Raw genomic sequence first — 27,715 nt, 5'->3', positions numbered from 1 at the left:
CCTCGGGCATGGCTGTGTGTGATGTCCTTAGGTTAGTTAGGTTTAATTAGTTCTAAGTTCTAGGGAACTGATCACCTCAGAAGTTAAGTCCCATAGTTCTCAGAGCCATTTGAAGAACCCATACCACAACAACATCACTGTTGGCACTACACATGAACACAGGTAATGTTCCCCAGGGTTCGGTAAACCCAAACCCTTCCATCGGCTTCCACAGGACATAACGAGGTCCATCACTCGTAATTACTCGTTTCCAGTCATCCAGTGTCCAATGGCGTCATTCTTTACACCTCTTCAAGAGTCACTGAGAACTGACTACAGAAATGTGTAGTTTTCAAGGAGCTGCTGGACTATTGTACCCGATTATTTTTAACTCCGTGCGCGAAATCACTGTGCTGGTTGGACAGCTGGTAGCACAGTGCAACCCACGAACGATTCCTTCCGCTGATTTCATGCAGTTTTCTACTAATAGCTACCATAGTGCTCGACAGTGCCTGTCACTCAGTACATGAAACCTTCCTTCGGGTTTCCACAACTACATCACCAACAGCTGCCTTGGGCAGATTTAGGAGGACTGAAACGTCCCTGATGGATCTGGTACACAAGTGACATCCAATGACTTGTCTACTTTCGAAGTCAGTGACATCTTCTAAGTTAACCATTTGTTTGTTGCTGCTGCTTTACTGGCGGAACAACGTTTCTCTCCTCGTATTATATTGGGGGGGAGGGGGGGGGTCTAACTCTAGTGATAACGAGAGGGTAACCCTACATTACATGAGCATGTCTAGACACGATATTTTATATTCACTGGACGGTCGTTTCATTTTATTTATTTATTTAATTTCTTTAATTTCGCTGAATGCAACAAAAGATTTCGTCAGTTGATTTCCTCTCTCTCTCTCTCTCTCTCTCTCTCTCTCTCTCTCTCTCTCTCTCTCTCTCTCTCTCTCTCTGCCTGCTAGTTAGCTAGATTCTATGGAGCATTTTGCACGATAGATCGTAATAATGAAGAATGAGTCATTTTATATACACAAGTTAATCTCTGCGTGCAACTCTGCACTACTCACTGAGCAACCCTAACTTTTTAATGGTGTCGGTGTGGAAAGTCGATGATTCATTTGATTTCAACTTGTGTTAACTGCCGTTTCAAAAACTCTTTCACTTTGTCGAACGAACTCCACAACTTTTATATTCATCTGCTTTTTTTTTCTTTTTCAACTGTTCGCTTAGTGTTAACTGTTAGCACTTACCCTCAGTAATACTTTCGAATACCAGTTTTTTTGCCGGCGTGTTTAATAGAAAACTGAATTCCAAGATGTCAAGGTAATAAGGCAATTTTCGATAGGTGAACCGTTATTTTAAGATAGTAATTTCATCGAAAAGGCTAATTCTTGGATGCTGCGAAGACAATATAGCGGCCGGCACCATTTTGAAGAAATGTAGATACCAAGTATTTGTCATTACCAACAAAGATTTAGTAATACCAAATCTATTCAGTAGAGTTTGCAAGTGTAAGGGTAGGTTTTTACCTGCGGGAACAGTTAAAGTAAAGGCGAGAGAGGATGCATGACTGACAACGTGCAGTGCCTGACACCAAGCAGAGAGCCATGGAGCTAGTTACAAACGAGCACTAGCACTGATTTATTATCTCTGGCTTACTAAAAAACATACAAAAGCATATAAGTTCTATTCTTTCTGCTATTAACTAAATGTTATTTATATTTTCTCATTTTAAATACAGACCTTTTCATATAGCCCCCCCCCCCCCCCTCATTGTTTCTGATGAAAAGTTACTTTAATGGTTGTGAGTATACTAGCGGTTAAGGATTCACCTTACTCACTTGTTGGCAGTGTGAAGGGCTAAGTGCGTATTCGAGAGATTTCAACGTAGGTCTTACCACAGTGAATGAAACAGATACATACTGAACGATCGTAGCTTCTCTAATGTCCCTCGTCGTAATTTGCTGCTTGGTGTTTGTCAGCGTGAAATTAATGTTCCTCCGTAACTAACAAAGCCCTACGAAAAATAATAGTATGTTACCAAACTCCCTTCCACTTCATTTCTATAAATATTCATTATGTTCATTATGTTCAGATTACATTAAAGCAGTAAATTATCGATTTTTCATTCAAAATTACAGTGAAATAAAACTTGTCGAAACACATTTTGTTAACAGTGTAACTAGTACACACTGTTAATGTAGTAAAAATATCCAAATTGATATACGGAAGTCACACCTTATTACCAAAACAGAGATGCACACAGTTCTGTTTCACATTACTAGCTGAGTATCTGGCATTGCAAGGGTATGCATCTATTCCATTCTCCTATTAATTCACCTCCTCCTCCTCTCTCTATCTGTCCACCACCCACTCTCCACCTCCTCTTGTCTGTAACTCTGCCAATCTCCCCTACGTTCTCTCCGTCCATCAGCTGCTCCTCCCCCCCCCTCCCCCCAAACACACACTCTCTGTCAGTCTGCTCCTTCACCTCGATCTATGTTCTCTTCCCCACTTCTAATTCCATCTCCTCCTCCCACTCACATTTATTCTCTCCCCTCTTCTCTCTATCGATCTCCCCCTCCCCCCTCTACCTGCCTGTCTCCTCCGTCCCCCTCTCACGGTTCATCTCCTCCACCCGCTTCTCTCTACGTCCTTTATTTTCTCTGTCCATCTCTTCATCCCCCTGTTAAATTACTCCTCTTTCTTTTCTTTGTCTATCTCGTCTTCTCCCCTTTCTCTGTCCATTTCCTCCAGTCCTGAGAACAGACAAACCAGAAGAACAAGTTACGTAGGAGTTGCTATTGGCTTACATTTAAGAAATCTGCATGGAATTAACATATCACAAGCAGTATTATAAATGTAAGTAGCAGGGTAAAACGCCGTTACATCGTCCATGATATTCTCATTTTAAATCTTCAGGTAAAGTGTGTTATATTCATCCTAAAACGAACAAAACGGCAAAAATTAAATAAGTACTGACCAACGAGTAAGATACTATTTATTTAGAAGGAAGGGTAGTTAATTGAGTGTACCACGCTATTTTTGGTAGCAATTGAAACATAGAGACTCTTCAGTATTGTAATTTTTTTTAAATTCAGACTTTGCATAGAGATTTTAAAATTTTAGTGTTCTGGGTGATACAGAGGTGTTGTACACTGCTAATTACATTTATTTTATCGTAATGTTAATATCCAGTAAATATTATAAAAGCAAGGCAAAAGCAATTTTTACGCAACTTGTTACGGGTATCAGTGGCAACGGTAGTTAAGCTACCGAAACTGGTAATCACTGTGTAATTTTTTTTAATGTTGAACGTGACAGACAACAAATAAAAGAATTCCCAAAGTTTTGAAAAGTTTCCTAGAAAGTTTTTAAAAATTTTTGTAATTTTGTATTTCATTATCTAGAATATAATTGAAAATCTGAATTCCCATTGGTGCACATGTTGCCGAGAGCTAATTACTTAGTGGGCAAACGGTAACTTTCGCTACAAAGAAAATTTGTTTATTGTGACAAGTTAAAACTCTACATATTTTCTCAGAAATGAGTCTTCCTTAAATAACAATAATCAGAAAAGGGAGACCGTTTAGAGTGTAGTGTGAAATCGGGCACTGACTTATTAGACAGATTTTGACTACAGAATGCAGATTCGAATGGATGTGGATGGTAATAATTGTGCAGAGATTAAGAGATTTGCACAGAATAGACTAGTGTGGAAAGCTGCCTCAGACCATTCGGATCATAAAAACTGTAACAATTTACGTCAGACGCAAAATATTTTTTAGTACGGGAGCATGGTTTGAACCCATTGTACTCGCATATACAAGTACGTTCATTGTCTTAACCAATGCTCCACTTCAATGTTAGAAGTTTTTATTTTTCAGAACAATGGTACAAGATGCTTACGTACTGCTGCCATTTAAACAATTAAAGGGGATAATTTGTAAAATGCAGTTTTCTCGAATATTCAGAGCCTAACAGCGCTGCTTCAGAAAGACTCTAAAGGTGTTCTAGGGCAGCACGAAAAGTTACACAGCGAACTGTTATTTCATGGCCCCGTCGTGATTCGTCTGCTAAGGCGAAAAGAAAAGAGATATCCAATGTTGAAAGAACGAAACGGAATGAGAGCAAAGTAGTTGAAGTTCGCGCGAAAACTTCCGTCCCCTTTATTAAAAACGGATTACAGCTCCTGAAACAAAAACTGATTAAAGTGAATTAAATGCCGGAATTACAAGCCGTGTATAACTCTTTCGACAAGTTTCTCCTGCTGGTTCCAGTTCTGACTCTTAAAGAGCCAGCTGTAATCGAAGGCAATTTCAGTCAGAAGGCTAACTACAACGATTTACATCCACGATTTCCGCTAAGTGCAAACGCAAACAATGTTCTGTGGGAAAACGGGGTTAATGGCACAGTGCCAAGCATAATAGATATGGTTTTCTATCACGGAACACGAACCGTTGAAGGGAGAAAATAAAAGTCCGTTACCACTATCCTTCGTCAATTTCTGTATAAAAAGGAATCCAATAGGAAAACGGTCCTTTATTACATATCTACGAGCAAACGTAACTGTCACTCGCAAAAACTACATTGGTCACAATTTCTGATAAGACTAAGTGGCTCTGGAAGAAACGGGGATACTACCTTTCATGTTTTTCAGAGTACTGCTTCAACAAATAAGTACAATTTCGAATCGATTATATTAAGGTAATATGGAAGAACAATCGCTGGAATTTTACACTATTTGGCATGTTATCTTCTATGTGAGATGCCCTTCGTTTTTTATTTTAGTATAACTCATATAGACTGAATTTCTTGTTTCTTGTTAAATGTCACTTATATAATTTGTTTCACTACTCCTCAGCAAATAAAATGGCTGGTGTATGGCCTGACTTTTAACAGCATTTCGAATATACGTAACCATCGCTACATATCTACGCATTGATGTTGATTTCATGATGTCTGATATGCCATTTAAATTTTCATACGACAATCTGGCCACAAAAAAAAGACATATTTGAAACGCACTGCTGGAATCTAATTTCAGGGTAAGAACTGCTATTGATAGTGACACGCTGCCGAACCGTGTGCAAGGGCCTTGCCGCAGTGGATACAGTGGTTCCCGTCATATTACCGAAGTTAAGCGCTGTCGAGCGTGGCTGGCATTTGGAAGGGTGACCATTCGGGCTGCCTTGCGCTGCAGCCATTTTTCGGGGTGCAGTCAGCCTCGTCATGCCGATTGACGAGCTACTTGAGCGAATAGTAGCGGCTCCGGTCAAAGAAAACCATCGTAACAGTCGGGGGAGTGGTGTGCTCACCACACGCACCTCCTATCCCCTGGGGATTACACTGCGGTCGGATGGACCCGGTGGGCTACTTGTGGATTGAAGACGGAGTGTGTTTCTGCTTTTCCGAACTGTGTAAATCTAACGACAGAAAAATAACTGGTACATAGTTACTTAACACCTGTTCGTTTAATATTTAAATCTAAAGCGGGTGGAAGGGCTGACTCAATAAAGTGAACATTTGAATTCCAATGGGTTTATTAGCTACATAAAATTTGACGGGCACCACTCGGGCAAGATTATTTAAGAGACTTATGTTACATAAAATCATAAGCACGTTAATAAATCATCTCCCTCGATCTCCAACCAAAATTGACAGAACCCACTAATGCTGAATTTAATGATTAACAAACCCTCTAGCTAAGACACATTAGTTAGAACCCTTTCAATTTCAACTTTAACACGAATACTTAAAATTAATTAAACGTAAGCTAGGCAATCTTGCAGGGCGAACTCGAAATTATTCAAATACCCATTGCCTTGTAAGATGGACGTTTCGGGCATAGAATATTACAACTCTTTACAATGATGAATGTGTAACAACAGAAGCAAGGTCCAAGCTTGTAAAGCCGAAGTTTAACCACGAACGGTGGAACCGAATGATGAAATAATACTTCGAACGTGGTCCGTTTGCAACTCCACGTTGAGTAGGCCACCAAAATGTGAACCAAGCAAATGCTATCGAAGAGGAACACATGAGCTCAGGCGAAGTCCACCGCCAATAAGCGAAACTTGTAATCTAAAAGGGAACCCAGAGCTTCGGTTCGCACTGCCTCAGCTCTCTGAAAAACAGACCACACCCGACAACAGGAGGCAGAATAACTTTCCTTAGCTTTAACACTTCAGATTGACCAGTAAATTAACTCTATAAAATCTAGGCTAAGCAACAACTAATTTCACTCGCAAGTGCTTCTTTTAAGTAAAACTGTACTTGATAAACAAACACTAAGAGAGGGGAATGAACTGTCTCCCGAGAACCGACATCCAATAGAACTTTATGACACACATCTGCAAACACATCAATATTATGCGGAAGCAGAGCACACACTTAGTAAGGAGCCTCAAATGAAACAGATCAAACATAACATCACACGTCTTGCAACGTCTTACTGTACCAAGAGCGATAACAATCACAGTTAACTAAGCGCTCTTAGTAATTAGGGTACGTAACTGGGTGTCTTGATGCTGGGGCGATTTTACGATGATGTCAGACCATCACTTCGCGAGACCATAACAGTGTGTCCCTTCAGGGAAGCGGGCACATCCACAGTTCCCGAGGTTGCCGGAGAATGCACAGCGGCGGCCAACTCCCGCCGACTGCAGTACAACCACGTGACGACCACCGCCCCGCCACAGGCACGCCGTTTTCGCTCCTGTCCGCCAGCCAATCGCCGAGTCGCGCACCACCGCGTTCCGCTGTCAAAGCGTTGTGCCCTCTCACTCTACTCGCGGTCGTCAATCCCTTACATCTCGAGCCGGCCCAAGCTCAAAGAGAAGCTCCTACACTAGGAAATCTATCGTCCTCATGTCAGAGATGCTACTGGCGCCAGTCCTGCCACCGCTCAGGAACGTTTCTTATGCTGACGCAGAACTATCATGCGTTAGCTGCACATATGTGACGAGGTAGGCGCACATCAGTACATGTTGAACAAGCGGTATTTTGACATACGGGGTGGTTGTAATTAAACTTTCACTACGTGACCCAGTATAGACAGAAAAATATTTACCGTCCAGGTACCCATATTTAGGGGAATGACGTTCAGGTTGTGCTCTGCAGGATATTCATTATTAGCAGTTTTAGTGACATGGCTTGCCTTTAGACGCCGGTACTAGAACGACAATGTAGGATTACACATCAGTGTGCAATGTAGTTGCAGACAGACAAAAAGGGTCCGGATAAAGTGGTCAGGTCTTTACTCGTAAACATGTTTTATCAAAACAACGACAATAGCTCTGCTACTCTTCGCGGGTATCGACGTGTTAAAGGCTGGGGCTGACGGACGTGATGCTAAAGTCAAATTAACTGGTGACAACTGCTCCTGGGAAAGGCCGACGGGCAGTTGAGTTACAAATTGCTGAAGAAGTCAATGTTGGCATGGTTCAGAACGCAGGGTGTCATGTGCGATCTTCAGACAGTGAACCAGCCGTGTCACAACATCTGAACACTCCACGATCCACCGTTCGAAAAATGCTGCGAACAATTGTGAAATGGTATCTCCAGTGGGCTTCACAGCTGTCGTGGATGCAGATGGTCGTGTCATTGAGTAACGTTCGTAATCTGGGTCGTAAACATGGTATGCAATCAACAAATGCTTCCCTCTCATGTGGAAATCAAACTGTGGTGCTTTAAGTGGTTTATTCGTTAATTCTCTGCAGCATCTCCTCCATGAAGTTTCATTCTCCTAGAATCACATTTTTCCATGGGAGCCCTCTCAAGTAGTGAAAGTTTAATTGTAACCAACCCGTCGATATACAGCTACAGAATACAGACTCTATACTTAGGTATTTGTAACTGGGACGGAGTTGTCTTGGCAACAACTTACATTCGTTCCAATTATCCATTTGAAAACAAGGCATATGGAGACATTTCTTCAGTTATAAAGCAAATTTTGCAACTGGGAATCCCCTGAAGAGCTCGCAGATATTCTTAATTGGCGAAAGTTTCTCACTTGCAATTCACTAAGATATTGCAGAAGACATCCGATCTTTACAATGGTCCTACGATTGTAAGATACCTTCTTGCCCATTAGCACAAAAAAGGCATAATAGGAGAAGCCCACTGTCACAAATGACTGTTATGGGTTGGTGCTTGTAGCACTTTCAGGTCTTTAAGGCATTTCTCTATAGAACAACTTAAATGAATGACTTTATAAGTTGATAATAACAATTACAAGGTGTTGTGAAGTCAACTTGTGTAAAATGTGACATTACCTCTACGGTCAGGGTGCACGTATTTCGACATACGAGGCCGTCATTTTGGGCTCTTTTTGAGCGACTTACTGGCTTACAGTCGTTCAAAACCACAGACTGTGAGAGCCTGTCCTAAGAACTACCTCAGCTCAGCTGTTACAACTCCAATCTTTGCACAGATCAGCAGATTATTGAGGGTGTTGGCAACTGTAATCGTATGGAGGCACAAAACAAAAGAATAAAAATTTAAAAAACCGAAACAATAATTCATACAGCATTTGGGAGCAATATGGATGGATATTCTCATGCTCAATGACGTTCCGATACACCAAATTAAAGCCTTCTAAACTTAAGGATTTTACTGATCACACGAGGTTTGATAGGAATGTCCTCGTATCTCATGCAACGTACCTCTATGAACAACGACGCAGTGTATCAAAATTTGTAGCAACTATTCGGACAATAATTGCTGTAAATTCTTAACCAGCGTATAACGTAGGTACCAGCCACTCACGGACGTATGGACGTTCTGATCTTCATAGCCTGTACCCAGCGTGTAATGTAGGTACCAGCCACTCACAGACGTATGGACGTTCTGATCGTCATAGCCTGTACCCAGCGTGTAACGTAGGTACCAGCCACTCACAGACGTATGGACGTTCTGATCGTCATAGCCTGTACCCAGCGTGTAACGTAGGTACCAGCCACTCACAGACGTATGGACGTTCTGATCGTCATAGCCTGTACCCAGCGTGTAACGTAGGTACCAGCCACTCACAGACGTATGGACGTTCTGATCTTCATAGCCTGTGGTGCCAGTAACCGTCAAAGTGGAGAGATGTGTGACAAGTACACAAATTTTAGTGCTGTCACCTTCTTTTATTTTGAAAGTCTTGTGACTGGTTTAATGCAGCCCTCCTCGCATTACTATTCTATGCCAGTTCAGTTAACTACTAGATATATTCCAATGTTTGCCCCTACAATCTTTATCCACTACAGCTGATTTATGTACCGTAAAGGTTTTTTCTGACGCGTTAACAGTTGTCCTGTCATCCTGTCCCTTCTTCTTGGTAGTGTTTTCCTTGTGTTCCTTTCTTCGCTAATTTTGCGGAGGACCACCTTACTTCTTATCGGCGTATCTGCTTTTCAACATTCTTCTGTAGCATTGCATTCCAAACGTTTCAATTCTCTTCTGTTACGGTCACTATAGGAATTGGGAAACTATTCCGCTACTTCTCTTCCGAAATCATTCACTGCTGAAAATTCTTAGAAGTACCTCACACAGCGTAGCATTATTACCCATTGACCACACTAGAGACATGTGAAATACCAACGAAACATTTTCTCTTGTAATATTGTGAGCACTAAAACGAAGAATTCCCTGTATTCTTAGCCGAATAATTGTAATTGTCAGTGATACGAACTCGATTACTTCCCCATCCCGGCAGAGAAGTTTCAAAACATGTTCCTATTGTGAGGTACACACATTTTCAGAAAACCTGCTTGCTTTTTATGTAAAATCTTCGCAAGGTTTTTTTACTCGTTAAGTACACTGGGGAATGCAACGCAATCGAATTATGTTCAAAAATGGTTCAAATGGCTCTGAGCACTATGGGACTTAACATCTGTGGTCATCAGTCCCCTAGAACTTAGAACTACTTAAACCTAACTAACCTAAGGACATCACACACATCGATGCCCGAGGCAGGATTCGAACCTGCGACCGTAGCAGTCACACGGTGTCGAATTAAGTCAACTGATGCTTTAGCTATTGCAACACACAATGAGACGATGAAAGTAATAGGCGAGTTTTGTTATTTAGACAATAGAACTACTGACGACGGCAGAAGCTAACAGGATATAAAGTAGAGGCCGACAGTAAATACAAAAACTTCTCCATGGCTTAATCGATCCATTCTTCTTAACTTGTAGCACCAAGTTTCAAAGTCCTCGATTCCCTTATTGTCTGTAGTGTTTGTTGTAAACATTATTTGGCTACAGGCAGCACGATGACGTTTGCGTGGCATGGCGGCTTGGTTGCTTCACACGTTTACACCACATTGAACCTTTTGGCTGTGAGCATTCCATGTTAAAGGGTAGACACAGTTAGTTCTTTGTTAGCTGTGGCGCTACGCTATCTGTTGGCGATCGACATTGAAACCTTTATCAGTACATCTGCTATCCCCCAGGTGCCATATGCCGTAATCGGGTCAAAATCGACATCATCTTTCCAGGTGCACTAATTTTCATTTTCCTGCTGTGTGATTAACATACTTCACACTGTTTGCTCACATATCCGTGTGATCAAAAAGTCAGTATAAATTTGAAAACTGAATAAATCACGGAATAATTTAGATAGAGTGGTACAAATTGACACACATGCTTGAAATGACACGGGATTTTATTAGAACTAAAAAAAATAAAAAAATACAAAAGTTCAAAAAATGTCCGACAGATGGCGCTTCATCTGATCAGAATAGAAATAATTAGCATAACAAAGTAAGACAAAGAAAAGGTGATGTTCTTTACAGGAAATACTCAATATTTCCACCATCATTCCTCAACAATAGCTGTAGTCGAGAATTAATGTTGTAAACAGCACTGGGAAGCATGTCTGGAATTATGGTGAGGCATTGACGTCGGATGTTGTCTTTCAGCATCCCTAGAGATGTCGGTCGATCACGATACACTTGCGACTTCAGGTAACCCCAAAGCCAATAATCACACAGACTGAGGTGTGGGGACGTGGTAGGCCAAGCATGACGAAAGTGGCGGCTCAGCACACGATCATCATCAAACGACGCACGCAAGAGATCTTTCACGCGTCTAACAATACGGGGTGGAGCGCCATCCTGCATAAACATCGTACGTTCCAGCACGTGTTTATCAGCCAGGCTGAGGATGATGCGATTCTGTAACATATCGGCATACCTGTCACCCGTCACGGTAGCAGTTACAAAACCAGAATTACGCATTTCCTCGAGGAAAAAAGGTCAGATAACGGTAGATGTGGTAAATCCAACCCATTTGTCGTGCAATGGAGTTTTACGACAGTTCTACGATTTTCGGTTGCCCAAATTCTGCAGTTGTGGGCGTTGACAGACCCTCGGAGCGTGAACTGTCTCAGCAGCGTTACGCCTTCTGCTCGGTCGGCCACTACGGGGTCTATCGTCTAAACAACCCGTGGCTTCGAACTTCGAAATCATTCTCGCCACAGCTGCATTTGCCAACTGACCTTTACCTGTTCTCTCTCTCATTACAGCTCCTTTTATACGTGATTGTCATGCGCAGTCACTGACGTTTTGCTGTCCAGCACCATCTGTCGTATATTTTGTGAACTTTTTTTGTTCTAATAAAACCCCATGTCATTCCAAACATGTGTGTATATTTTTACCTCTCTATCTACATTATTCCGTGGTTTATTAAGTTTTCAATTTATCACCCGGTATTTCACCTGTAAGTCTAGCGAATTTCGCCATGCAGTGTCATTACAAGCAGCTCACAGTTTATCACGTCGTACCTTCTAAATTATGTGACGTATTATTACAGAATTTTACAGTCACATCCAGTAGCCATTGTTATCGAAGAGTATCATGAATATAGTTAGTAGCAAAGAAGTAATAAATTTCAATATGATGCTTGATGTGGCAGGCACCTTGTGGTTTATGACGTCATATCTGCTGAACTATGTCTCGTACAGTGATATAATTTTGCTGCTACATTAACATGCTTCATGCAGCATTTTACTGCATTTGAGATTTCATCATTTTATTATGATTGTCAGCTAAAAAGAGTTGCATAATGGTTTGAATTTATGTGAACAGTTGGTTGCAAGTCACTAAGTACTCTTATTATCAAATATAGGATGCATAAGATGTGGGTATTCAAGTATCGTGTATGACACTGATTTTTCATCCTCTCCTCCACCTCTTCCGTAGGTAGGCTGTTCTTACCTGCACATGGATAGTGTCCAGACAGGAAGTGATACGTGTACGAAGTGTGGTTGAAATCGGTCCTATGCTTTAGGAGGAGTACATCCACTTTTTCGAGAGTCATTCAGTAATTAAACAGACAAACTGGTCTGAAGAAAAAAGCGTCTATTTTTACAAAACAATACTTCTTCTGCTTGTCAACATAATCCCCTTGAACATTTATGCACTTGTTCCAACGGGTTACAAGCTTTATTATTCCGGCTGCAAATAACTATTTATCTTGATGTTTGAACCAATTTCCCACAAACTTTTTGATGTCCTCGTTGTCCTGGAACCTCTTCCCACGTAATGCATCTTTCAGTGCACCAAACAAATGGAAATCACTAGCTGCTAAATCAGGACTGTAAGGGGGATGAGGCAGTACTTCCCAGCCCATTTTGTCGATAGTTTCACGGGTTAGATCAGCACTATGAGTATGTGCGTTGACTTGCTGGAGAATCACACCTCTCCTCGGAGATCACGGCGTCTCGCTCTCTCTCATGGCTGGCTTCACGTTGTTTAAAGTCAAATCTGAATAGTACTGGCTATTCATTGTATGCTGCTCTTCGAAATAATAACAAAAAGATGGACCTTCAGCATCACAAAACACCGTCAACATGACTTTTGCTGCTGATGCTTTGGTCGTGAATTTTTTCTTGACAGGTGAGTTGGTGCGCTTCCATTCCATCGCCTATCAACTCCTTTGGGACCTATCTTGCACATGCTTTGCAGTACTTCAGCTCGTTATAGATAATGTTATGAACTGTACCAGTACTAACTTGAACTACCATTTCCACAGTCACATGGCGGAAGGCACGAATAATGTCATCAATTCGACTCTCAAGTCAGGGAGTTAAAAATGCAACAGGTGAGCCAGAACGATGTCCGTCAGTCACCGAGCAGTGACGATTTTTGAATTGCTTTACCCATTTGGAAGAATTTGCACGATTCATGAAACCTTCACCATAAACTTCACACATTCTACAGAATATATTCACTGGGTTTTCACCTCCAGCAAATAAAAAACGAGTAACAGAACGTGGCTCAAGTAATGTGGTCGTTTCAATCGGACTCACCATCTTGAAATGTATTTTTGAGGCTATAAACAGAACAATGTTGATACATCACCTGACCAGGGCTCATCCCAGTTACGCCAACTTAAAGCCTTAAAAGTATTTAACTTGCCCTACTAACAGTTTTTTCCGCAGACCATTTTCTGTCTTTAATTATTGAATAACCCTCTGTAAATAGGCTGTTTAGGTTTTTATGTTGGTAACGTCACGTAGCGCTCTGTATGAAAATCACTGGCTGTGCTGTGTGCAGTCTGTGGCTGTTTGGCATTGTTGGAATATTCGCTATTGTAGAGTTGGGCAGTTTGATGTGAACAGCGCGTGGAATTGCGCATTTGGAGGTGAGCCCCCAGCAATGGTGGATGTGGGGAGCGGACGATCTGTACGTGTGTCCATCAGAAAGAGCAAATTTGTAATACTGTATATCATGAACTTATATATATATGGTGTTACAAAAAGGTACGGCCATACTCTCAGGAAACATTCCTCACACAGAAATAAAGAAAAGATGTTTTGTGGACATGTGGCCGGAAATGCTTACTTTCCATGTTAGAACTTATTTTAGTTTCGTCAGTATGTTCTTTCACCTACGCTCAATGGAGCACGTTATCATGATTGCATACGGGATACCCTACCTGTGCTGCTACAACATGTGCCTTTAGAAGTACGACACAACACGTGGTTCATGAACGATGGAGCTCCTGCACATTTCAGTCGAAGTGTTCGTACGCTTCTCAACAACAGATTCGATGACCGATGGATTGGTATAGGCGGACCATTTCCATGGCCTCCACGCTCTCCTGAGCTCAACCCTCTTGACTTTCATTTATGGGGGCATTTGAAAGCTCTTGTCTACGCAACCCCGGTACCAGATGTAGAGACTCTTCGTGCTCGTATTGTGGACGGCTGTGATACAATACGCCGTTCTCCAGGGCTGCATCAGCGCATCAGGGATTCCATGCGATGGAGGGTGGATGCATGTATTCTCGCTAACGGAGGACATTTTGAACATTTCCTGTAACAAAGTGTTTGAAGTCACGCTGGTACGTTCTGTTGCTGTGTGTTTCCATTCCATGATTAATGTGATTTGAAGAGAAGTAATAAAATGAGCTCTAACATGGAAAGTAAGCGTTTCCGGACACATGTCCACATAACATATTTTCTTTCTTTGTGTGTTTTTGTAACACCCTGTATATGCATGATGACTTTTGAATATTATTATGGTAAATACATTGTTTGTTCTGTATCAAAATCCTTCATTTGCTAAGTTTGACTATCAGTATTTAGTGCCTTCAGTAGTTAGAATCTTTTATTTAGCAGGCAATATTGGCGCTCGCTGTATTCCAGTAGTTCGAGTAACGAAGATTTTTGTGAGGTAAGTGATTGAAACAGTTCAAATGGCTCTTAGTACTAAGGAACTCAACATCTGAGGTCGTGAGTCTTCTAGAACTTAGAACTACTTAAACCTATCTAACCTAAGGACATCACACACGTTCATGCCCGATACAGGATTCGAACCTACGACCAGAGCGGTCACGCGGCTCCAGACTGAAGCGCTTAGAACCGCTTGGCCGGTAAGTTATTCATAAAAGGTATAGGTTATTGTTAATCACGGCCATTCTTTATTAGGGATTATTGAAAGTCATATTGCGTTGCGCTAAAAACATTGTATCAGTTTAGGGATGATCAGAATAAATAAAGAGAGAAATGTCTGAGTACGTTCAGTTCTGCTCAGCTGTTTGAAAATCAAATAACGCAAGAGGTTTATCAGCACAGTAATTCATAAATTTTTGTAAGGGGATGTTTCACCTATTATTATACGTATAGATTTAGTATATATATGTGAACTACTGGTGTGTTAATATTGGTTGAAAGCACCGCGCGTACCGGTTGTAGGAGCTGCCGAACCTGCAGAACCTGTCGATCGCGCACCTGCAGCTGCAGGCGGTGCCCGCGGTGGTGGGCGCGCTGGCGCAGCTGCGGCGCCTCAACGCCTCTGGCAACCGGCTGACGCAGCTGCCGGCGCCTCTGCCGCTGCCCGCGGCTCTGCTGGAGCTGGACGTGTCGCACAACCTGCTGCGGGGCGTGCACGACGGCGCGGTGGCGCGCCTGCTGCAGCTGCGCCGGCTGCGCGCCCACGGCAACCCCTGGGTGTGCGACGCGTGCCACGCGCCCGCGCTGCTGCGCCTGCAGGCGCCGGCTGACGGCCCGCTGGCCGAGGGGGGCGCGGGCCAGTGCGCCGCCCCCGCAGCCCTGCGCGGCCGCCGCCTGCCCGACGTGGCGCGCCTCCACGCGCTGCCGCCCTGCGCCACCGACGCCGACTACGACGGCGGCGGCGTCCCCGACGTGACGGGCGCGGGCTCCGCCGGCGTGCTGCTCGGCGACGAGTCGCGGCTCGGCTTCATCGCCGTCGGCGGCGCCGTGCTGCTGCTGCTCCTCACGGGTCAGTCGCTGCCCTCACTCACTGGTCCCCACTCCAACGAAAGATATATACAAATGTCTTTATCAGGGGTACACACTAAGTAGATCGTGGGAGAGGGCTTTGGATGTTTTTGTTGTTGTGGTCTTCAGTCCTGAGACTGGTTTTATGCAGCTCTCCATGCTACTCTATCCTGTGCAAGCTTCTTCATCTCCCAGTACCTGCTGCAGCCTACGTCCTTCTGAATCTGCTTACTGTATTCATCTCTTGGTGTTCCTCTACGATTTTTACCCTCCGCACTGCCCTTCCCAATTCTGTTCAACACCTCCTCATTAGTTATTTGATCTACCCATCTAATCTTTGGCATTCTTCTGTAGCACCACATTTCGAAAGCTTCTATTCTCTTCTTGTCTAAACCATTTATCGTTCACGTTTCACTTCCATACATGGCTACACTCCATGCAAATACTTTCAGAAACGACCTCCTGACACTTAAATCTATACTCGATGTTATCAAATTTCTCTTCTTCAGAAACGCTTTCCTTGCCATTGCCAGTCTACATTTTATATCCTCTCTACTTCGACCATCATCAGTTATTTTGCTCCCCAAATAGCAAAACTCCTTTACTGCTTTAAGTGTCTCATTTCCTAATCTAATTCCCTCAGCATCATCCGACTTAATTCGTCCATTATCCTTGCTTTTCTTTTCTTGATATTCGTCATATATCTTCCCTCCAAGACACTATCCATTCCGTTCAACTACTTTCCTTAGTCCTTTGCTATCTCTGACATAATTACAATGTCATCGGTGAACCTTTAAGTTTTGTTTCTTCTCCATCGATTTTAATTCCTTTGTTTTCTTTACTACTTTCTCAATATACAGACTGAATAACATCGGGGAGAGGCCACAACCCTGTCTCGCTCCCTTCCCAACAACTGCCTCCCTTTCATGTCCATCGACTCTTATAACTGCCGTCTGGTTTCTGTAAAATTTGTAAATAGCCTTCTGCTCCCTGTATTTTACCCCTGCTACCTTCAGAATTTCAAACAGAGTATTCCAGTCAACATTGTTGAAAGCGTTCTCTAAGTCTACAAATGCTAGAAACGTAGGTTTGCCTTTCCTTAATCTTTCTTCTAAGATAAGTCATAGGGTCAGTATTGCCTTACGTGTTTCAATATTTCTACGGAATCCAAACTGATCTTCCCCGAGGCCAGCTTCTACCAGTTTTTCCAGGGCTCTGGATATGGAAAGAAAACAAAGACGAATGCTAGACACTTGTAGCGAGGTGAGACACGGACTTCCAAGCGTAATTCCATCACTGGTCCCGCTGCTGCTGGCTGCAGAACTCCTCTTCCAGACATGCGTCCCTTCGGCCATCTATGAGTGGTGCCAGGTGCTGCATTCGTGCCCAAATAAGCGATAGACACTGGCAGCCCCAGCAGTTTTACTTCTGACAATGGTGGCGGAGACTGCCATCGAAGGCTCGACTGTTTTATTTCTAATGACATGGCTTGTAACCTGAGAATATTTTAGCATCCTGAGACCAGCGCTTCACTGATGCCCTTTTACGACAGGATACATTGTCATGCTGATAGAGATAATTATCGTCTCTGAAACTTTCCTTTATATTACGCATTCCATAATGTTATAAATATGTTAATGTACTTCCACATTCAGCCGGTTTATTAAGCGCAGTAGGGGACCACAACCTAACTGCAAGAAACCTCTGTATCGTAACACCACTTTCTCTGTACATCAATGACGGTATATGATGGCAACTAACATTCTCCAGGCATTAGCTAAACGCTGCCCCTTCTATCACACTGCCACTGTGTACGGCTTCATAACTCGCATTCCACATTCAGCCGGTTTATTAAGCGCAGTAGGGGACCACAACCTAACTGCAAGAAACCTCTGTATCGTAACACCACTTTCTCTGTACATCAATGACGGTATATGATGGCAACTAACATTCTCCAGGCATTAGCTAAACGCTGCCCCTTCTATCACACTGCCACTGTGTACGGCTTCATAACTCGCATTCGACTAGTTTCCAGTCATCCACTGCCCAGAGGCGTCAGTCTTTACACAATATGAAGTAATGATTTTACTTTTGTGTCCAGCCACAGTCATATGAAACATTTTGAAAGATATAACCGCCACTTGACTCTATAACAGGTTTTGCTCCACAATCTACACTTTGGCCTTTAGGCCATTAACAAATGTTACAGATAGTAAAAATCATTAGACAAGTCATTGTCAAATTCTTTCCTTTATTGTAATTTCGTTCCCCTGTCACATAATGGCAGGGGAGTGCTGTTAGCAGCACAGTCCGACGCTCATCGGCCGCGTAGCTTTACAGGTATATAAAACTCATAAATAAATGGGCGAAAGAAGTGGGGACATAAAAATACAGAAATGGAGATAATGGAAATTAACATACATGCTAACATGAAGACATTCACTGGGGGACAGTTAAAAAGTCTACATAAAGTCAGAAGAACACAGCTGGCAATACATGGTGCACTTAATATACACTGAAGTCAAACACAAGTTAAAAGTCGGCCATAGTACAAAAATCACACAGGGCAAAACACTTAAAATACCACTGGAAATGACGAAGAATAAGAAGTCATGGTAGGGACCTGCTGAAGGACTGGAGTGCGGAGAGGAAGGTAAAAGAGGGTTGGAAGGAGCGGCTGGGGTGACTGGTGCAGGGGGCAAGAGGACGAAAAAGGGGCCAGGCGCCGCACCAACAGGCAGGAGATGGGCAGGGTGCGAGATGGAGATGGAACACAAGGCAGGAGGGAGCACAGAGACACACAAGGGTGGCACGGGAAAGGGAGGAGCTGTAGGAGGGGGAAAATCCACTCAGGGGAAGAGAAGGGCAGGGGGTAGAGAGGACTGAGTAGGGGGAGGAAGGTGAGGTTAGAGTTGATAGGAGGGGTGAATGTCGGGCAAACCTCATCATCCAGTAGGGGTAGGTGCTGGAAGTTGCATTGGGAAAGGAAGTGGAGGGTGTGGAGATTTAGAGAGGGCGGGATGTAATGGTAAAGGTGCCGCAACAGGCTGTGGGTGGAGAGGAAGGGGGACATCAGGAGTGGTGGGATGGAATCGGCAGATGATGTACAGTGTGTGGAAATTTTTCAAGGAAAAGAAGAAGGTGTGAGAAGGGGATAATGTCATGGAGGATGTGTGTGGGGGACGGAAGGTGGATACAGAAGGCGAAGTGGAGTACATGGTGTTCCAAGATTTGGAGGGCTTTATACTATCTGGGAGCTGTGGAAATCCAAGGAACACTAGCATAACAAAGGATTGGGGGAACAAGGATTCGTAGGTGTGAAGGATGGTGGAGGTATGCAGTCCCCATTTCCGGCCAGACTGGAGTTTCAAGAGGTGGAGTCTACTGTGGGCTTTGTGTTGGATAGTAAGGACATGGAGGGGTCCAGGTGAGGTGGGGGGGGGGGGGAGGTCAAGGGTGGGGCCAAGGTATTTTAGGGCACGAGTGAGGAGGATACAGTGTCCATAAATGGTTAGAGAGAAATCTTGGGGAAAGAAGGAATGGGTGGTGTGGCCTGTGGCGGTTGCCTGGGTCTCTGAGGGTTTTGTGTAATTGGCTAATTTACTGGCAAAGAAAAAAAAAACAAATGAAGAAGTCATGTTAATTGCCAGTAAATTAGCATATTACACAAATGTTCTTGAATTTACTTTTGTCAAAATTGGTTTACATAACCGAAGATACATGTTTCGACTTCTATTCTATTCAAGTCTAAGGATTATGAATTCTTGTAACAGTTGATAATAGGTAATAAAACCGGTTGTATGGTAAAATAGCGGTTGTGTGTTTCAAAACTATCTCAAACATTGCTTACCATTAACTACAGATATGCATGGCATAAGAGGAGCTGCTCGAATGATTCTTTCTAAGTCCTTAAATACAGTCGTTGTTCTAGAACGACTGATGATAGCTCTTTGGAACTCCTGACTCTTTGGAACTCCTAACTGACGCCTTCCCCTGATTCCTTCTTTCGAGGTTCCAGTTCATATTCACTTCACGAACAGTCGACTGGGCCAGCTTTAGGATCTTTGAGACGCTCCTGATGGATCTGTCTCTCAGATGACCTCCAGTGACTAGTCCACACTGGAAGTCACCAAACTCTCTTGTCCGACCATTTCTGGTGGTACTGCTCCTCTACCGTTAACATAATACTTCCGTCCTCTTCTCATAGACACAGGTCCGCCTCACTTGATGTCTAGTAGTCAATTCGGCATTAAATAGGGCTGACCGGATACTTTTGATGAAATAGCGTACAGGCGCTAGTTATATGCATACTGATGATCGTGGAAAAGTTCCTTTTATGGTGTGACGACACAATGCACATTTCATTGACATGTTTTATACATTTTCATGATATTGGCTGTGCATATACGTCATAATGGAACTGTTGTTTGACTATTATCACACATCTGAAAATGGCAGTATTGTACTGAAACTGTTAAAGTGAATACTTTCAGTAATTACGCAATCTTAACATAAAAAATTTACATTTTTATTGCTTCCGTCGGATTGGATTTACTTACAACCGTTTACCAGTTCCGTCTCCTATGAGTCATCATTAGAATTTAAAAAACGCAGAAAAGACGGAATTCAGTTTCCTATTAAATATCGGAAACTGAAGGGTTAAACCTAATAATAAATATTAAAACTATATCCTGTTTCTCCTTATAAAAGTAACACGTCAGACGGTCACTTAGTGCCTGTCTCGGTCATTTGATGTCAACTGCCGTTCCTGCTAAGGAGAAATAAAGTATCCATGTTTGTAGAGGTCGCATGAACTTGTTTGGCTTACATGCGCTCAATTTACAGTTTAAAAGTAAATTAAACTTTGGCAAAATAGAACGCTATTTTTTGTGTCTAGAAGTATATTAAACGACAATTTGGGTATCTGAAGAAACTAACGCAATTGATTACTAGTACTGCAGGGTCCACTAGTCGGATAAAACAACTGAACTTTTTTGTTAACTACTATAATTAGGATAGACACAGAGTTACAGAAACCGACCCAACTGGGTAGCCGAGCGCGCTACGTCAGTGCTTACTGGACTAGGGTAGGCGCGCCGGCCCCGGATGGAATCCACACGTCGGATTAACAAAATGGTTCTGAGCACTATGGGACTTAACTTCTGAGGTCATCAGTCCCCTAGAACTTTTTGTTTTTTTTTGGTCATCAGTCTACTCACTGGTTTGATGCGGCCCGCCACGAATTCCTTTCCTCTGCTAACCTCTTCATCTCAGAGTAGCACTTGCAACCTACGTCCTCAATTATTAGCTTGACGTATTCCAATATCTATCTTCCTCTACAGTTTTTGCCCTCTACAGCTTCCTCTAGTACCATGGAAGTCATTCCCTCATGTCTTAGCAGATGTCCTATCATCCTGTCTCTTCTCCTTATCAGTGTTTTCCACATATTACTCCGATTCTGCATAGAACCTCCTCATTCCTTACCTTATCAGTCCACCTAATTTTCAACATTCGTCTATAGCACCACATCTCAAATGCTTCGATTCTCTTCTGTTCCGGTATTCTCACAGGCCATGTTTCACTACCATACAATGCTGTACTCCAGACGTACATCCTCAGAAATTTCTTCCTCAAATTAAGGCCGGTATTTGATATTAGTAGACTTCTCTTGGCCAGATATGCCTTTTTTGCCATAGCGAGTCTGCTTTTGATGTCCTCCTTGCTCCGTCCGTCAATGGTTATTTTACTGCCTAGGTAGCAGAATTCCTTAACTTCATTGACTTCCTGACCATCAATCCTGATTAGTTTCTCGCTGTTCTCATTTCTACTATTTCTCATTACCTTCGTCTTTCTCCGATTTACTCTCAAACCATACTGTGTACTCATTAGACTGTTGAGCAGGTCATTTAATTCTTCTTCACTTTCACTCAGGATAGCAATGTCATCAGCGAATCGTATCATTGATATCCTATCACCTTGTATTTTAATTCCATTCCTGAACCTTTCTTTTATTTCCATCATTGCTTCCTCGATGTACAGATTGAAGAGTAGGGGCGAAAGGCTACAGCCTTGTCTTACTCCCTTCTTAATACGGGTACTTCGTTCTTGATCGTCCACTCTTATTATTCCCTCTTGGTTGTTGTACATATTGTGTATGACCCGTCTCTCCCTATAGCTTACCCCTACTTTTCCGAAAGTCAAATTGTATGTCACCAGACTCATATATTCTACACACCATCGTGAATAGTCGTATTGTTGCCACTTCCCCTAATGATTTTAGAAATTCTGATGGAATGTTATCTATCCCTTCTGCCTTATTTGACCGTAAGTCCTCCAAAGCTCTTTTAAATTCCGATTTTAATACTGGACCCCTTATCTCTTCTAAATCGACTCCTATTTCTTCTTCTATCACATCAGACAAATCTTCAGCCTCATAGAGGCTTTCAATGTATTCTTTCCACTTATCTGCTCTCTCCTCTGCTTTTAACAGTGGAATTTCCGTTGCACTCTTAATGTTACCACCGTTGCTTTTTTTAATGTCACCAAAGGTTGTTTTGACTTTCCTGTATGCTGAGTCTGTCCTTCCGACAATCATATCTTTTTCGATGTTTTCACATTTTTCCTGCAGCCATTCGTCTTAGCTTCCCTGCACTTCCTATTTATTTCATTCCTCAGCGACTTATATTTCTGTATTCCTGATTTTCCCGGAACATGTTTGCACTTCCTCCTTTCTTCAATCAACTGAAGTATTTCTCCTGTTACCCATGGTTTCTTCGCAGCTACCTTCTTTGTACCTATGTTTTCCTTCTCAAGTTCTGTGATGGCCCTGTGTTGCCTACTGCGCTACTCCTTATTGCTATATCTATAGCGTTAGAGAACTTCAAACGTATCCCGTCATTCCTTAGAACATCCGTATCCCACTTCTTAGCGTATTGATTCTTCCTGACTAATGTCTTGAACTTCGGCCTACTCTTCATCACTACTATATTGTGATCTGAGTCTATATCTGTTCCTGGGTACGCCTTACAATCCAGTATCTGATTTCGGAATCTCAGTCTGACCATGATGTAATCTAATTGAAATATTCCCGTATCTCCCGGCCTTTTCCAAGTATACCTCCTCCTCTTGTGATTCTTGAACAGGGTATTCGCTATTACTAGCTGAAGCTTGTTACAGAACTCAATTAGTCTTTCTCCTCTTTCATTCCTTGTCCCAAGCCCATATTCTCCTGTAACCTTTTCTTCTACTCCTTCCCCTACAACTGCATTCCAGTCGCCCATGACTATTAGCTTTTCGTCCCCCTTTACATACTGCATTACACTTTCAATATCCTCATACACTTTCTCTACTTCTTCATCTTCACCTTGCGACGTCGGCATGTATACCTGAACTATCGTTGTCGGTGTTGGTTTGCTGTCGATCCCGATTAGAAGAACCCGGTCACTGAACTGTTCACAGTACCACACCCTCTGCTCTACCTTCGTATTCATAACGAAACCTATACCTGTTATACCATTTTCTGCTGCTGTTGATATTACCCGATACCCATCTGACCAGAAATCCTTGTCTTCCTTCCACTTCACTTCACTGACCCCTGCTATATTTAGATTGAGCCTTTGCATTTCCCTTTTAAGATTTTCTAGTTTCCCTACCACGTTCAAACTTCTCACATTCCACACCCCGACTCGTAGAACATTATCCTTTCGTTGATTATTCAATCTTTTTCTCATGGTAACCTCCCCCTTGGCAGTCCCCTCCCGGAGATCCGAATGGGGGACTATTCCGGAATTTTCTGCCAATGGAGAGATCATCTTGACACTTCTTCAACTACAGGTTACATGTCCTGTGGATACACGTTACGTGTCTTTAATGCAGTGGTTTCCATTGCCTTCTGCACCCTCATGTCGTTGATCATTGCTGATTCTTCCGCCTTTAGGGGCAATTTCCCACCCCTAGGAAAAGAGAGTGCCCTGAACCTCTATCCGCTCCTCCGCCCTCTTTGACAAGGCTGTTGGCAGAATGATGCTGACTTTTTATGCCGGAAGTCTTCGGCCGCCAATGCTGATTATTTATCAAAATTTGAAGCAGTGGCGGGGATCGAACCCAGAACCGAAGACGTTTGGATTATGAATCAAAGACGCTACCTCTACACCACAGGTACACACTCCATCGAACTTAGAACTACTTAAACCTAACTAATCTAAGAACCACGCCGACCCTGTGATCGCTGCGGGACTATGGTGTAAGTAAAAGAGAGAAATAGAGTTACAGAAACCAAGGAAACGTAGTATAAGAAAATGTGTGATTGTTAAAATAAAAGAATAAGTGTGTCTGTAGTAGTCGTGCATCTTTATGTTTAGTCCCTATGATTTTTGTAATTTTGCATGCATCCTAATAACAAAAGCGAACAGACATGTTGATTTAGTTTTATCCGACTAATGGACCACGCTATGAAGCTAATAGTTTTTGTCTTTTCCATTACAGCTGAGTATATTTCGAAACATGAAAAGTAATGATTACGTTGAAGTTTTCTGAACATAAATTTGTTACAAAATTCTACTTTCTGGAAGTGTGTATTTAACGTGCTCTCTACCAACTGTTCTATTTTAAAGGAACGATGGATGAGAAGGTACTGCATCTGATGTCAGGTGACCAGGATGTCTACTAGGTGTCTATTCGACGTGTTTTATTTGTAACAATACACTGTGTAGATATTTATTATTCTCTTTATCTTTCACTTTATTGATTTGTTATCTTTAATAATGTTTATTCTTTACATTTTAGTCCTGATGGTGAGTCATAAGAATGGGATAAAAAGTATTTTTAAAAATATGTAATTTGCACCAATTTGATAGTGCCCAATTTATTTGTAAAAATCTGAGTCACTGGATGTGTATTAGTCTGTCACTCTGTTCATATCCTCCTTCCTCACTTCTGTGTTCATCTCCTACATGCCCTCTCTCCATCTATCTCCTCCAGCCTCGACTTCATGACCATCTACTCCCATCTCCCTCTCTGTCCTCCACTGCTCCCTCTGCTCATCTGCTCTTCCCTTCTCTTTCCATCAGCTCCTTCTCCATTCGCCTCTTAACCCTCTATTCCCTCCTCTCCACTCTCTTTGTCAATCTCCTCCTCACCACAATGTCCATCTCCAGCTACCTGTATTGCTGTACATCTCCTCCTTAACCCTTCGGATGTTCATCTCCTCCTCCCTCTTTTTTCTGTCCCTCTCCTTCTCTTCCATTTTTTCTGTCTATGTCCTCGTCTCCCCTCTCTCAGCACATCTCCTTCTCTTTCTCTGTTCTGTAACTACTGCCTCTCTCTCTGTACAACTCTTTCTCGCATCCCTCTCTTCCTATCTCTTCCTCTCCTTGCCTCTGTCCATCTGCTCCTCTTTCTCTACCAATCTCCTGATCTCCCTCTTCTCTGTCCATTTCCTCACCTTTCCCTGTTCATATCGTCATACTCTCCTTTCTGTCCATCTCCTCCACCATTCTGTCTGTGCTGATTTCCCCCTTCCCCTCCTTTGTCTCTTCATTTACACTTCCACCTTTCTATCTTCAAGTTATCACCCCCACCCCAACAGAAAGTCTCTGGTTCTAACAGTGAAGTGAGATAGTAATATGAATACCAAATTCCCTTGAAATCGGTACAGACTTTTAGGAGGACCATTTTACCCATGACTCTGCCCACATACGCACGTGTCCCATACGTTTTGCCTATACTTAACGTAATCTGTACACGTATTTCACCTGTATCTATACCGAATGTCGCCTGGAGTTTCGTTTTCGTGCTGTTGATGTTCATGACCTCATATCTCCTGAACCATGAATCATACAGTGATCCAAAGGTATATGTTGATACTGTCTGAAAAATATGTTGTAGATACAATTACTAGGAAACAAGTGATAAATTAAAACCTCCTGCTTAATGCATCAGTTTTGCTGCATAAACAGCGAAAAAATAGTTAGTTAAAAGCTTTCTTTTCTCCATCAGTTCGGGGAAGGTGTCAACGATAAAAAGTTTTTTAAACGTTTGAAATTATGTGTAGGGGTTGCTGCATGTCACTAAGGGCTGACATCTCACATACTGCTCGAATAAAATATGGGTCTTCGCGCATCGTCAGCTACACCGCTTTTCCATCCCTGTCGCTTTGATAGGTATAGGGGTTCCTAGTTCCACAGCGATTCTTTCCAGACACCTGCACCAAGTTTGGTTGAATCGGTCCAGTGATTTAGGTAGTGATGTGAATGATTCAGAAATACGTAGACATTTACACACGTACAGTCTTACATACTTTCTTATAATATGTACGGATTATTTGAATTACATGTAAGTCTCTGGCATTCCTCCTACAGATCTCGACCACTCCATGTCGTCTTCTGGACGTTAAACACTTATTTTCCGCCGGCCGCGGAGGTCTCGCGGTTCTAGGCGCGCAGTCTGGAACCGTGCGACTGCTACGGTCGCAGGTTCGAATCCTGCCTCGGGCATGGATGTGTGTGATGTCCTTAGGTTAGTTAGGTTTAAGTAGTTCTAAGTTCTAGGGGACTGATGACCTCAGAAGTTAAGTCCCATAGTGCTCAGAGCCAATTAATTAACTTATTTTCCCCTCTTTCTGGCCTGTCGCAGGAGCTGTGCTGCTGGCGGGCCTGGCGTACACACGTCACCACGCGGCCCACTACTACACGCGCGAGGAGCGGCGCGCGGCGGCAGCGGCGGCCGCCGGTATCACCGACGCCGACGACGTCTTCGAGAACCCGGCGGCGCTGCACTCCAACGGCGACGTCAAGTGCGCCCTGGTCGCCGCAGAGAAGCCGCTCGCCTCGGTCGCGACCATCAGTAAGGAAGCCGCCGCCGCAGCTGCAGCGGCCGGCATGCGCAACGGAACCGCCTGAGCGGTGCGCTTCAGCGACGTCCTGGAGACGCGCTGCTAGGCGGCCGAGGGGACAGTGCATCCTGGCGCGGTCGCCACGCACAGTGGTCAGTGTTCTGTGTCCATAAACAATGTGCCTCTGACGGAGATCGTGGACTAAGCGCCATGCCACACACACTACGTATCTACTTGCTGGCGCTACGTCCGGTGAAGTGAAGTGAGTGGTCGTAGTGCTCGTCACCACTCGTACATGTGGAATGCAGCTGCTTTCCCCAGTGAAGTGCTAAAACCATAGCAGTTCTACGTCATATCTCGTGTGAATATTCGATCAGGTACCAGACTGATGATGCTTATAATAAAACCACTGAAAAGCACTGTATGCAGGCTGTTTGAATAAGTATATACAATACTTAGTCCGTTTCCAAATGACATATTAAAACTCACCACACATGGAAGCTACGGATAATGACCTATTAGAGAAGAAATACCATCGTTACAACCAAACCACAACAGTAACTATTCTGCGATGGGGTTGATATGTGTCTGGTGCCCGCAACGCATCTGTACCATAAGCTACTTTGTTGATGTTAATTCTCAAATCTTAGAAATTTTTGCAAAGTAAAGTAAATGTTTAATTTCTGTGCAGCAATGCAGTGTTGGACCAAAACAATTGAAATGTTCGTAACATAGTCACTTTTTAGTTAAAATCTACTCTATATACTAGCTGATTCATTTGAACAACACTTAGATGTATTTATATCAGTATTGAGACTATTCTACTACAAATTAATGAAACTTTTTTGACGACGTGCACCAACAAGTACCGGTGATGACTGTTCCACTCTGGGTGTTTTTATTTGAAGATACGTTTCTACTGCACGAATTGACTAACTGCAGTATGTTAGAAAATATCTACGGGCTCTACAAAGCTCGTGACATCACTACAGGAAATGTAGTAACTAAGTTTCATTATATCTAAAGAGAGTTGTAATTACACTGGCCACTCACGGGCAGGTTAATGGTTCAACTGCTCTTTCTGTCCACTAAATCACTGTCTAACTTTGTCACACCTCTGCGGGACCAGCATCTCAAGTGCGTAGCGGA

The 27,715-nt window shown here is 42.9% G+C and overlaps 1 protein-coding gene across 2 annotated transcripts in view; it reads left to right on the top strand.

Annotated features, from left to right (window-relative positions):
- The window catches only part of LOC126332527 (leucine-rich repeat-containing protein 15-like), an 889,610-nt gene extending 862,329 nt beyond the window's left edge, over positions 1 to 27,281 (top strand). For both annotated transcript variants that reach the window (XM_049996616.1, XM_049996615.1), the window contains 2 exons: positions 15,190 to 15,736; positions 26,368 to 27,281. In XM_049996616.1, coding sequence (XP_049852573.1) covers positions 15,190 to 15,736; positions 26,368 to 26,633 — 813 coding nt within the window. In that variant the 3' untranslated portion in view covers positions 26,634 to 27,281. The remainder of the gene's footprint in view (positions 1 to 15,189; positions 15,737 to 26,367) is intronic.
- Positions 27,282 to 27,715: the final 434 nt, after the last annotated feature.

This window comes from Schistocerca gregaria, chromosome 2, assembly GCF_023897955.1.
Source record: "Schistocerca gregaria isolate iqSchGreg1 chromosome 2, iqSchGreg1.2, whole genome shotgun sequence".
NCBI lineage: Eukaryota > Metazoa > Arthropoda > Insecta > Orthoptera > Acrididae > Schistocerca > Schistocerca gregaria.
Note: the sequence above shows the minus strand (reverse complement) of the source record. Positions and strands in the feature narration are given on the sequence as shown.